The sequence below is a fragment of the Sabethes cyaneus genome, chromosome 3 (genome assembly GCF_943734655.1).
Source record: "Sabethes cyaneus chromosome 3, idSabCyanKW18_F2, whole genome shotgun sequence".
Taxonomy (NCBI): Eukaryota; Metazoa; Arthropoda; class Insecta; order Diptera; family Culicidae; genus Sabethes; species Sabethes cyaneus.
The window spans coordinates 149,113,911-149,127,699 of record NC_071355.1 but is presented as its reverse complement, the minus strand read 5'-3'; the positions used below and the strand labels follow the sequence as shown (position 1 = coordinate 149,127,699).

At 42.5% G+C, this 13,789-nt stretch overlaps 1 protein-coding gene across 3 annotated transcripts in view; it reads right to left on the bottom strand.

Annotated features, from left to right (window-relative positions):
• LOC128739417 (unconventional myosin ID) overlaps nt 1–12,824 on the bottom strand; it is a 34,845-nt gene extending 22,021 nt beyond the window's left edge. The window contains exons 1-2 of one of the 3 annotated variants that reach the window (XM_053834902.1): nt 12,634–12,824; nt 6,067–6,764 (exon numbers count right to left, since the gene is read on the bottom strand). In XM_053834902.1, the coding sequence (XP_053690877.1) occupies nt 6,067–6,164 (98 nt within the window). In that variant the 5' untranslated portion in view covers nt 6,165–6,764; nt 12,634–12,824. Of the gene's footprint in view, nt 1–6,066; nt 6,768–12,633 lie in introns of those variants that run through there. The other 2 variants (XM_053834903.1, XM_053834904.1) reach the window with 2 other exon arrangements.
• Between the last annotated feature and the right edge of the window lie 965 nt (nt 12,825–13,789).

Below are 13,789 nucleotides of genomic sequence, written 5' to 3'. Positions count from 1 at the left end.
TTGCTTGATTAGTTATAGAGTTATGAGAAAATTTGTATTTCATTTCGATTCTATAAGGAACATACGGACAGACAGGTAGAAATTTGTATTTCATTTGTATGGTAGCCCCCCCACTTACGGGGGAAAGGTCTCTGACCATCATAAGAACCTTCCCCAGCCCCAAAAACCCCTACATGCAAATTTACATGCCGATCGGTTCAGTAGTTTTTGATTCTATAAGGAACATACGGGCAGACAGACAGAAATCCATGGCGAACATTCGCCATCCATTCGCCAAAAACTTCTTGATTAGGCATGCTATGGCCATCTGAAGGCTCGGCAAGTTGAGCCAGCCGTACATCACGAAAGATGTCATCAACCGGCAAATCTAATAGGACGAGTGGCTCTAGAAGCGTCAGCTGCCCTTTCTGCTCACGGAGGATGTCGCTATGTGCGACCGGTAGTAGATAACAAGAGGTTTTATTCCAAAAGACATCAAATCACCGAACTCAAGATGAGTGGTGTCAAGGGCAAACTGCAGTTAGTATGGTAAGGATCCTCCGTACCCAGGCCGGGAAAATACTCTCCAAGCTCGAAAAGGAACCGAGAATCCAGAGCTCGAAGTACAAGGAACTGGTGGAACAGTCCCTGGGTGAGGAGGGCTAGATCAAGGCTCTGTCGCAACGTACTCTCGTCGAGTGTAAAAATTTCGACGAGGTAACGACGGCAGTTGACCTGCAAAATGCTCTGGGAAACCAGATCAAATTCGAGGTGGCGCCTTCAGACGTTACGTTGCAAAAGGCATACAGTAATATGCAAATCGCAACCATTATTGTGCCAGAGGCCATCACCAACAATATGTTGGCATCTGGTAAAATTAAGATAGGTTCGTCCGTACGTGACTTACGACCAAGTAGCGCGTGGAGCGCTGTTTCAAATGCATGGGTTTCGGCCATCGGGCGAGGAACTGCAAAGCCCCCGATCGGTCTAAACTGTCTAGGCGATGTGGTGCGGAAGGCTACTTCGCGAAAGGGATCACTCAGATGCTTGCTCTGTACAGCAGAATCAGGTAATAAGCATGTAAAAGGTGGGTCATTATGTTCATTGTGGCCAAGACGAGGTGCGATATTGCCAATATCGCAGACCCCTACCGTGTCCCTCGGGGCATCGGTAATTGGGTGTCCGTGTCAGACAATCGGATCGCATGGCAGCGATTACTGTCATGGGAAGATACCCCATGCAAGAGGTGCTATCGTCCGACTAAGAAGAGTGCGTGATCACGATAGTTGGTGGCGTCTACATCTGTAGCTACTACGCTCCGCCGAATGCTAGATATTCTTACCGGTTGTCATTGGAGGTGACTTCAATGCCTGGGCAGTCGAGTGTGGTAGCGGGTATACTTCTCCTAGGGGACAGAGGTGGCATAAATCGCAGCGCAGACCAAAAGACACACATTCTTAAACAACACAACACTCGCCATGCGGTGTGTGTTCGTCCACAAATTCCCTTCAGTGTCTCTTTTGCTAAACACGCTCTTTCGTGTTTTACGCGCACCAGGAAAAGGCAGTCGCAAACGCAGAGTGATAAATTTGCTGTGTGCTTTACCACACCAAGAGCCGCACTCTGCGCGGCTGGATTGTACACCCTGCGCTGGGTCAGGTGAAGTGGTGTGATTGAAAAAAAAACATTTTTACTGTTGCGTCGCCTGATCCGTACTAACTTAACATAGACCATATTAGTTGTTCAGTGCAGCGTGTATTTTCACTTTCAAAAGGGCAGAAAATTCGTAATTACAAAACAATTTTTTTGCGTTAATTCCGCATGGAGTGTAGCAAAGGACAGCTCCAAGTGCTGTTTGGATGATCACTCACTGGGAGATTTTCACCGAGTGCTGTCGTTCGCTCCCACTCCGCTTTCGCTCGTACGCTGTGTGCATATTAGCTGTAGAGGTGTGTTGCCGAATCGCTCTGTGCGACAAGGCATAATATTGAAACATTGGACGCATAGTGTGAGCGAATGAGAGCCCTGCTAGGGGACAAATTTTGCTGGAAGCTAGATCCAAACTGGATATGAGTCTGGCAAACGTGGTTTCCGTTAGTACCTTTTGCAGGGGAGTACAACAATCGATCCTCAATATCACCTTCTGCAGCCCAACGTTATTAGCCAACATGAGCTAGAGGGTGTCCGATGAGTACACGCATAGCGGTCACCAAGTTATACGGTACAAGATTGAACGACGGATGCCACTGTCAAGGGTTGAGGCCGACCGGTCGGATGTGGAAAGTGAAAGCCTTCGATAAAGACCTATTCGTTGAAACACTCAGCGCAAACAGCACTCGCTCAAATCTGAGTGCCAATGAGCTGATTAACGTCCTAGCACGAGCATGTGATACAACTTTGCCTAGGACCGGTCATCCAACGAACGATCGCCGCTCGGTCGGTATACTGGTGGAACGAGACCACCGGTCTCCTCCACGCTCCAGATGCCACAGAACGAGAAAGAACACGCAGATGGCCCACACCGATGCGGATGTCAAAGCGCGTGGGGTTGAGCCTAGAGCGGCCAGGCTGGCGCTCAACAAAGAGGTTAGGCGTAGCAAGAAATCCTGCTTTGAGGATGCCTGCTATGCCGTGATGCGGAATGAAATCCCTCGGGCGATGCTTATCAGAAAAGCAACGCTGTGGGCTTAAACGTTTTTCTAAGACTGGACCCTTCTTTATCGACAGACTTCGCGGCCGGCTATTAGAGTAAGGAACATTTACGGGACTCGTCAAAAATCTTACTGACTCTATCTAGCAGCACCGTCTAGCCGAGATTCGAACATATCTGCTTAGCAGGTACTTATCACTTACTTACTTATTCAGCCGACAGCCGGGGTGGCTCTTACCGTATCAAGAATTCCTCTCCATTGTACTCGGTTTTGCGCTACTCGTCGCCAATTTGTGGCGTGTCTCGACACACGCAAGTCGGCTTCAACCTGGTCGAGCCATCTAGCACGTTGAGCTCCTCTATTCCTGGTTCCGGTGGGGTTCTTGAAGAGAACGGATCTCACTACACAGTCGTCCGGCATCCTTGCGACGTAGCCGGCCCACCGCAATCTCCCAACTTTCGCCAGGTGTTCGATGGGAATCTCTCTAAGCAGTGCCTGTAGCTCGTGATTCATACGTCTCCACCACTCTCCGTTTTCCGTTTGTACTCCGCCAAAAATAGTCCGCAACACCTTTCGTTCAAAAACGGTATTTCTTTTCAATGCATTAGTATCGCCGTAAACAGCAGAAGAGAGGAGACACGAAGAGAATCTCTCATTTGCAGATACGTCGAAATGAAAAAGTACCCCAGTAGAGTAACCAACCTATTTTGGACCCCATCAGCAGCTGTACATAATTTGGACACTTGCATTTGATTTTACTGTAAGCACTGACGAACTGACAGGACACTTAGAAGAAAATCTTTTAAAAACCATCGTCCTACACATTTTGCTTGCACACTAGCACCCTCTGTTATGCATGTTGCGGAGTAGCTTGCATTTGCAGGGTTTTATGCTGTAGGGTTTTTACATTTGTATGGTTTCATAGTGAAAACTCGAAGCAACACTCGCGCGCCGCGGTGTGGCTATGTTGCGAAACATGCTTTTTTGAAAAATAAGTGGTTTTCGATTGGACGATGGAATTAACGCGAGTGTCTCGTCTGTTTGTCTGTGCTGTAAGTGTCCAAATTATGTACAGCTGCTGAGGGGGTCCAAAATACGTTGGTTACCCTATTGTATTGTTGCACACCAAGGGTTTCCAGTAAGCCATACAAGTGCGTAGTAATCAAAGATTACTTTTATAATCATTTACGAAATCATCAGTGATGAATCATGATAAACTTAAGTAATCATTATTAATTTTTAATAATTACAAGGGCATGATTACAAATAATTAATAGAAAACAGAGGTAATCAGTGAAGTAATCAAAGGTAGGTAACTGTTTTCAAAGGTGCGTAGTAATCATCGTAGTAAACCCCTTGTTGCGTACTTTCCTAAACCGGTTTAGTTTCAGCACATCATATTCTAGATTTTAGCAACATTAATCCTGGCACGGGGAAAGTTAATGGAAATAATTAAAATTCCAGTAGCTAGGATGTATTAATATTTTTTGAAACGATGGTTCTACAATTGATGAAGGGACGGTAGGGGAAAGAAATGAAAATTTTTGGTGAAGGGGGGGGGGAAGAGCGGAAAGGAAGGGGGGGGTATTGGTAGCTATGCTTGACAAGTAGTCATTTTGACTCCTACCTTTTGTCCAATGCTGGAAGGTGCATGAGTCGAACCAAGCTGTAATCTGAGATTATAACCGGATTCGAACCCACAACACCCTCCAGGGCATGTGGTTCGCTGGTACTTGTACCTTTGAACCATAGAGGCGCTGGACCTGGATTAGGATGTATGCCTAATTGTCGTCTGGGTATCATGCACAAATCAAAACCAATGCATTACGCAACATGAATACGTAAAAATAACGTTTTCACAAAGTGCTACCCAGTCCCAGATAGTAAACAAAGACGTAGTCCTACGTCAAAACTTCAAAAAATTTATTGTTCTGGCTGTATTTTAGAAATAAACTTGTTGTAAGGAATTTCTGTAAAAAAGAACGATGTACATAGTCTACTCTTAATTGATAGGAAAAAATAAATAATTTTAGCGTCAATGCCTACATATTCTTTCTATTTAGTTCCAATCTTGTACTAATTCTGTTTCGATTCCTTTGCTAATTTAGACTTCATTGTTTTGTGTCAAGATTCAATAATTGTGTTTCAAACTTGTTTTCTTAGTTGTTTTCAGAATGCAATTTTTGTATGTTTTTACTTGATCATAACTGATCCTTAGTTTAAGGTGATTATTTTGCTGATTTTTTTACAATTACAAATAGTTTTGACCTAGTGCGTTTACGGTTTGTCTAAATAGTATTATATGTTTTTAAACTTTGCCTACGAAAAAGGTACTATCAAAAGATTAGCCACAAGATCAAACCAAGACATTGTGAAAATTTGCTTCATTAAGTTAATTACGCATACCTACTTCATTTTGAATCAACCTATCATATTTGAAAATCGAAAAAACAGCTTCACCATTGTGCTCAATTGTTTACAATCATCGTAGTTGGAATTGGGGTTTCTAGTGGCTGTTGCGTTAGCACCACTTGACCACCCCGCCGTATCTTATCGGGGTTTGTTTGTTCGAAGAGCTAATGACATGGCAATGATGAGTTGACTCGCACCTATATTCCATGCATTATGCTATAGCTATCCAAGACCGGAGCACTGAATTCGCAAAGTGATGGCGGCACAAACCGCCGTCGATATGCCATCTTATGAAAACAAAATCAACCTGTTTTCAGGAAGAGCCTTCAATATCATCATACATAGATTATGCTAATCAAAAAGAGTGTTACATACTCACAGTAAAATTAGAGCAAGGAGTGCATGGGAAAATGAATTTATGATTCATTATCTGACGACATTTTTTTTAATCGGAGGGGCATCACGGTTACTCATATATACTACCCTCAATAAATGGGAATGTAGTAAAATAGCACAAAAGTAATACTTGTTGTATTTGCATTGAGTATATTGGCGTCCATTTATCGCATTCAGTGTCTCGATAGAATAGACATTGAAGATTGCGTGAATGAGAAGGGTGTATGCAAGCCCCGATAAGGACTTGAAAGACACACGCGCGGTTTAGCCGGCTGTTGCTAATAAGTCATTCAAGGTTCTGAGAAAACGTATGATGTCATACAGTCGGGGGAATTGTTTTATACTGAGTTGAATCGTTCGAGGTGGCTCATCTTCAAAGAAAATTGCGATTTACTTTGTAACGCGTATCATAATTAGAGCTTTTCTGAAGAATTAATTTAAATCAATTATTTTTTATTGGATGAATAATGTTAAAACTTCAGTGTTAACAACTGAACCAAAAATCTTGCATATTGCTTCTTCCAACCCCTAATTAAGACCATTCATTTAAATGCAATGCAGTGTAAAACTAGGTGGCAACAAGTTAAGCCGGATCGTCAACATAGAAAAAAATATAAGCTCAACTCACCTTTTCCTCAAGTTGTCCATGAAATTATCCATGGTAACCACATCGAGCAGTACAAAATCTTGCACGCCGACTTCATGGCTATTCTGATGCAGTGCCATCGCGATGTTGTTATTTACTCCTTTTATGCCGCACACTCACTACTGCTGTTGTCGATGACCGTCACCGATGACGTTATTTTTTTTTTCGCTCTTCCGAATTGGCCGTTCTTTATTTTTAGGTTATGGATACTTTACATTTACACTATACGCTGCACTGCGCCTGTCTGCCATTGACTGAGACTATATGAATCACTTTTCCTCCCCGCACAGATATAATACACAACGCCTCACGCCTGATTCACTAATTCGGCCGTGTTCCGCTAATTCCCACACATAAATGCACTCTCTATCGCCGGGGAAATGGTGTGTGGAAGTAAAATTAAAACCGTATTGTGTTGTTTCTGTTTCGTAGTTTCACTTGCCAATGTGAAGCCCAATTCATTCAGTATCGGCTGGTTACTACACTTGTTGAATTTAATGTGACAGCGCGAAAGTTCAACTCAAACTCTCTGCTTCTCACTTCGTACCATAATACATCCAACAGACCACGGGTCGTCTCGTCACGGCGGCAGTGATCATGGACGGCTGAACGATAACTGAAACACTTTGAACTCCCAGTGTAACAGGCTCACGTTTGTCTCCTCGGACGTGCGCTGCGCTCTGCTGGAAACCAATGATAGGGGAAATTCAAGGATGATATTGTATCATACATATTCAATTATATTTTTATTTTTTTATCACAACAGTGAAGTTCTAACGTTAACGTTAAAAGATATTAGGGTCCAAAAATAATATTTTTATAATACGAAATTCTATTTAACTTCAAGGTTCGAACACACGTCATTAATTTCTGGGATTTTAAAAGCATTTTTTATGCTCAAAACAAAAGATATGTTCACAAATTTATCATTGTGTTCTTCGCATCAGTCAGAATCAATGACGCATGTTTGAACCTTTAAGTTAAATCAAATTTCGTATTATAAAAATTTGATTTTTGGATCATAAATGTATTTTAACTTTCACGCTGGAAAGCGCGCGATTCTTACGCCTAGGCTATTCTCTGTTTTCCATTCGTATTCCGCTAAAAATAGTTCGCCATACTTGTCGTTCGAATACGACAAGTGCACGTATGTCGTCTGTAAATAAGGTTTTTTATAACCTAAGTTTGAGAAAACCATCTAAAGACAACACCTGTACGGCGTTGCGAAAGATTCACAAGGTGCATTTCTACTTTACTTTTCCTCTAGCCCTCCCGTTAGGTATTACTTCAAGAGGGAAGATTTCTGAGTCCTAACTATTGCACCCAACACCCTAATTCCCATAAGCCCTAAGCTGCCTACACCTGGACTGCCCTAGCTAAAACTAGGTCAACTCCATCGTTGCACCGGTTCTAACCGTTGCAACTCAGTCATCACGTCCGTCACCATCTTATCGACGGCGCTCCACGCGTTCTGCTCTGCTCATGTTCTATATACGATGTGGTCGGTGTTGGTGTCTACTCCAACGACAGCGAGCATCTTGCATCACAAAGTGGTCTTGAAATGTGGGCAGTGGAACATTACTTTCGCTGAGTTTCCTCGGCTACAGTTTACCTCCCCACGCCTTCTGCCGATCCAAGGTGAGTTGTTTCGGATCCATAAGCTGGGATCTATCTGCCGTACTCGGCATTGTTCCGTTCTTGCTGCCACTTACTTATAGAGTTCGGCCTAACTCTTTCTCGAATACTTCCCACATCTCTACATCTAGTGATATGGTACGATTCAGACATGGTTGATAGCGCTCACGGCCCAGCGCTGAAGCCCAAACCGGTGCGCCATACTTCAGCACCTACATGGCTACGCTGATCATCAGACCTTTCTTACTGCTGCTATGTTCATAGCCATTTGGCATGATTTTGGACAGCGCAGTAATCGTCGTTGACGCCTTGCCACAAGCATACTCGACGTGGCTGATGAAGTTCAGCCTATTGTCTGTCATGACACCCAAGTACTTCACATTACGTTTAGAGACAATCACTTGTCCTCCTACCGTATTATTGGCCTCTAGGATCGCCCTGCGGATGCTAATCATCACCGCTTCCGTATTATGATATGCCAAGCGTAGATTGACGCCAGCCATCCAACCCTCTTATGGCTTATGGCGTCTGATGCCAGCATTTCCACCTCTTCGAGGAACTTGCTTACCACTGTTAGTACAATAACGTCGGCAAAGCCGTTGATCTCGACTTCATTAGGCAACCTAAGTTTTAGCACCTCAACGTACAGGATGTTCCGGAGCGTAGGACCCTGGAATGCTGCCTACAAGAGCCTACATGGAGCCCTGCTGAACACTTGCCGTCACTTTGCAGTTCTTCGCACCATCAGTCGCGTCATACACCAGCGTCCGCTTCTCGAAATAACTTTTAAGAAATCTACATAGATGGTCCGGTGCCCTCATCTTATGCAGCGCTAGAGTGATGGCTCCCCAATTAACGCTGTTAATGGCGTTTTTGACGTCAATCGTGACTATGGCACAATACCTGTCTTTTGCCTCATTGGTTTTTCGGCTCTCTCAAAGACTGACTTGATGGCATCGGCGGTGGACTTCCCTTTACGGAATCCATACTGATTCCTTGTCAGCCCGGCCTCGTTGTCTATAAAGGACGTTTGCCTGTTTAGGATTAGCCACTCTAATAACCCTCCTGTCCTAACATGTCGAGTAAGGTTACAGTCGTACAGGGTGTTGTAAGGTTACAATCTCAAGTTCGTAGAGGACTACCGGTGTAGTTTTATACACCGTTAACTTTGTGCTCCTCGACCGAAGCGTCTATCTCAAGTCTTCCACCTCGAATACATCGCAGAGTCCCCTTACTCGTGTTCTTGTCAGCAGTGACCAGATATCCTAAATATATGAACTTACCAACCATTTCTCAAGTTCATTCTATCAATAAATACTGTCCGCGGGTTGGTTAGCAGATGTGGTTGGTTAGCAGATCGCCAATCAGCATAGCACGGGAAAGCTCTCGTCTCACTTGCAGTGAGTCAAGTCCTATAAGCTGTGCACGACTTTCGTAACTTGGCAGCTGGTGTGGATTATTCCAGGGTAACCGTCGAAGAGCATATCGAACAAATCTTCGTTGGGCAGCTTCGATCCTGTGTACTTCGTTGAGATAATGAGGAAACTACCGAGCAATATTAAAGAACTGAACGAACAAGCGAACAGTAGAGAGATTTCAGGCAGTAAATGTCCGAAAAATTCCTATACACTCCCATTATGAATCCCAAGCAACGAGATGCTTTGGCTACTACATATGAAGTATGCTGTTTAAAAGATAATTGCTCGTCGAGGTGTATACCGAGATCCTTAACACATGTTTCCCTATTGATTGCGTTACCTGCTAGGTGATAGTCGAATCGAATTGGCATTTTCCTTCGTGTGAAAGTGATGACTGAGCACTTATTGGAGTTTAAGCTCATACGGTTAGTGTGGCACCACTCAGCAAAAACGGTTAGTTGACGTTGAAGAAAGAGAGCATCGTCGGTGGTCCGAATTACAAAGAATATTTTAAAGTCATCGGCAAAAGATAACCGCGGGCATTCAAGAGAGAAGTTCACATCGTTGAAATAAAGTATTACCCTGCGAAATTCCGGAAGTGGCAGAGAACTCTTTGGATATACAGTCGCCTATCTTGACTGACAAACGCCGATCTCTTAGGTACGACTGGAACCAACGTAAAACGTTAGGTCCAAAACCCAGTCTGTCTAACTTTGCTATCGCGATGGCATGGTTAATTTTGTCGAAAGCAGCTGATAAGTCCGTGTAAATGGCGTCAGTCTGAAAGCCATTGGACATTGCGTCAGTAGCATATGTTGTGAATGCTAAGAGGTTCGTAACGGTAGAACGTTTTGGTAAAAATCCACAGGCTGTGGACCACAGCTAAATATAAAATACAAATACAAATAAAATAAAATGTAAAAATACAGCTTGCTGTGATTGAAGACAGGTTCCAATATGACAATTTCAAAAAGTTTAGCAACGGCACACAGAGACGTAATCCCACAGTAGTTATCAACTTAATTTTTATCTCCTTTTTGTAAACTGGGAACATAAAGGAAGATTTCCAAGAGGAGCTACTAAGGCAGCGCAGCAATGTTTCAGGACTGATGGTATCCCATCCGGACCCGCAGACGTCGATGTTTTCATTCGGCCTATAGCTGATTGTATCATGCATTCAATGATGTCGATACAATCTAACGACTGGCTTGATGTGGAAACGTTACGCGCCGCGAGCAATATATCAGACATTGACAACGTCTCACTTGAAAAAATGCGGGCGAACTTTCTAGCGAACAGCTGGCAAATTTCCTGTGGTCGCGAGCCCGTCTGCGCTTCATAGTGCATCGTTGAGGGTAGCCCATGTTCCTTCTTCTGCTCATTTACGTATTTCCAAAATGATTTTGGGACTGGCTTGAGCCTGCGTTGGACGTTCTGCAACTAATGTGTATGACAGCGTCTAGCTGTCCTCTTGTAGACTTTGTTGATTAGTACGTAACCCTGACGCAGTATGTAACCACCATGCTTTGTGTATTTCCTCAGTGCAGCCCTTTTACTTGTTTTTAAACGTCTTAACTCCGTAGTATACCACAACGGTAGTCTAGAATGCTGAGTGGTAATCCTTTTGGGTACATGGCGATCAATGGCGTAATTCAAAATATTGGTAAAAGTATTTACAGCTTGGTTGACATCGTCATTGTCAAGAATTTCGTCATACAATCTTCCACACATTCTCGCCTCACTTTGCACAAGATTTTCTGCAGTGCGTCGATGCCCAAGTAACAATTCTAAGTTTTATTACGTTCCTATAGTGGTTTTCATGACCAATTTCATTAAACCACTAATAAAACTATGAGCTCCATCACAACTTTCTGATGACCGCTATAAAACTGCCTTCAGATCAAGTGGCCCACTCCTCAGAAGGTTTCCATACCCTCTATAAGAATCACGTTATAAGCTCAAGTAGTCGTATTACGTTCTGCTGAAAGCAGCAATAAAACCGATTAAGCTTTCGCTGCTTGACAGCCACCGCCATAATTTAATAAAGCTTCTCACTTTTCGCTCTGACAAAAGCTAAATCAGTTTACCAGCTTTGTCAACTTGAAAATATATCCGTGAGCAGAAAAGTTAAAGTTTTACTAGCAGATTTTCTGATCGATTTGATTTAATGCGATCATAATAATAAATAAATTTTGAGCAATCTTAGTTCGTTTGCGACATATGCGCTTTAAATTCGTGTGTGAAATAAATCTGCTTGGTCAGGGTGTTACCGTCTATAAAACTAACAGATTTCTGGTGGTTTGACAAGTAACCGCGATAAAATCAATTTTGATTGGTGCGCTATCTTGTATTGCTACACCACACTTATAGTAAGTTTATAAGAGACGTGGTGCAGCCAACTAGTTTTATCGTAGTAATATGAGCAACCACAATAAATTTACTTAATTAACAGTTTTATTGTGGTTTTATAGCCAGCTATAAGTGTGATTTGACTCGTATCCTGTTGGTATTGCGTAATACCATAATAAAACCAGAGGTAATGATTAATACCGCAATAAAACCTTTATAAAATTCAAGTAAAACCAACTGGCTTTAGAATTGTTACTTGGATGGCGAACTTTCGGAGCTCTGATTTGTAGTAAAGATACCAAGCCTTCATTCCATGTAAGGATATATTATCTCTCTAAATCATAAGTCATAAATTCGTTGAAATTTCTGCGAAATAAATTATTTTCCAAGGCATTTTAATGCCGTAGTTTTTCTTTTTTTTTTAGGTCCTCAAAACGATGTTTGCTGTTTCAAAACGAAAACATAATTTTGTGGATATTCGTTCTATCAGAAGGATGGTTACAGGCGTTATTAAACCGTTAACACAATTTACATTTCACGGCAAGATATGCACATATGTATTACTACCCTCCTTTGTTCACACATAGAAATCAACAGATATACTTTATTACCCAGCATGTCTTTATGTATGAACCCCTAAAATATTATAAAACTTGCACGAAATGGATTAGGAGGCATAATTTTATCGGCGGAAGGCGTACACCAGGCCTTCCGTCGATAAAATTGCAAAAAAACACATGTCCAGAGTAGCGCCGTCAAGCCAAGGGAAATTCATATGACAAACGAAAACAAAATAAAAAAAAAACTTTCAGCCGTTGGCCAGTGCGAAACAAAAGAGACATTCCAGCACGCCAATTCGTGCCACAAGCGACGTTCGATTGTTGTGTTGTATTATCACTTTACATCGGGCAACGGTAAATATTCACATTTTCAACCACATAGTCAGGTACGAACACCGAGGATTTGCACACTTCGCTGGAAGAAGAGCGCACTGCGATTACGGCCTGATTGACCCGAAGCCTCAATTTGATTTGATTGATTTTCGATCCATCGGAAAAAACAACGGCTCGAACCGCGGATGACATAAGCACACCTCAATAATTCCTTCGCATTACACTGCCCGTCGTCACCGCGGCTTGTGACTCACCGGTTGGTTACCTTGGAGCACCATAAAAAGTACTAGACAGAAAGAAAAGAGTTCACATCACATTGAAATTTCACCGAAACGAAAACCGATCCCGAAAAAAAACACAACTTCTAATTTCAGCTACACTCGATAGATTAACCTCAGTAAACGATCGTTGTAGAATAAATTGCAATGGTTTATCTGTTTGTCTGTCAATGGATATTAAATTTGCTTCTCTTTCGATGAAGTCACCACGAAAACTAACAGCTGGCCGCGTCGTTGTGCTACCCACAGCCTAGCGTCATGCGATGCGATGCAGGAAGAAGTCGCGAATTACAGAATAAACGCCACCAATACACGACGACCTCCGTTACCGGATTCAGCTGCAGCATAGAAGCATTAACACACAAGACGAGTTTGTTGCGCTACATTTTTCGGCAATGGAGAAAATGGGGTGGTTCTTTGAATATATGCTAAACTTATCAATAGTTTACAAAGTCTCAGTTAAATGCAATGACAAAGAAGCTTTTGACAAATATTTATGCACTAATAATCTCGTATGATTATTAAACCATAGAAGTTGAAGTTGAAATACAATTCTTGAGCGGCATAATCCTATTCCAACATTTTTGCTTGTATGATTTACTCAACACATGATACTTGTCGCGCAGTAAAAGCTTGCGTGCAAGTTTTATGCTGCCGAGTGCGGTCGTATATGTGGCTTGGTTTCATGTTTACCGCAGAGTCAGCATAATCAAAGAAGTGCACAGGTCTGTGTTAATGAAGCATCCCTCCTGACACCGGCGGCAATAATTGGTATGTGTCTCTGGTGTGCATTTCTATCCATTGCATTAAGATTGCAACATGACGTAATAACGCCATGCGGTAGACGATGTCCCGGGTAAAAATGAACATTTAGTAAAATTGCATTTAGTAGAGGAGTCAAAACAGATTTTTGAACTTGATTAAAACTACTTATTGAGAAATTATTTTGGCCATTTTTCAACCGTGTTGTACATTTTGAACCGAAGGATTTCAGAGTTTCATGAAATTTTATGCGCCGGCACACACTAACGACTAGCGATCGCACATGATCGATGAGTCTTCTGCCATATTCAAGAGCAGAAACTAATACTATCTGTTGGACCCCTTGGAATACCAGCAGTGGGTACAACCT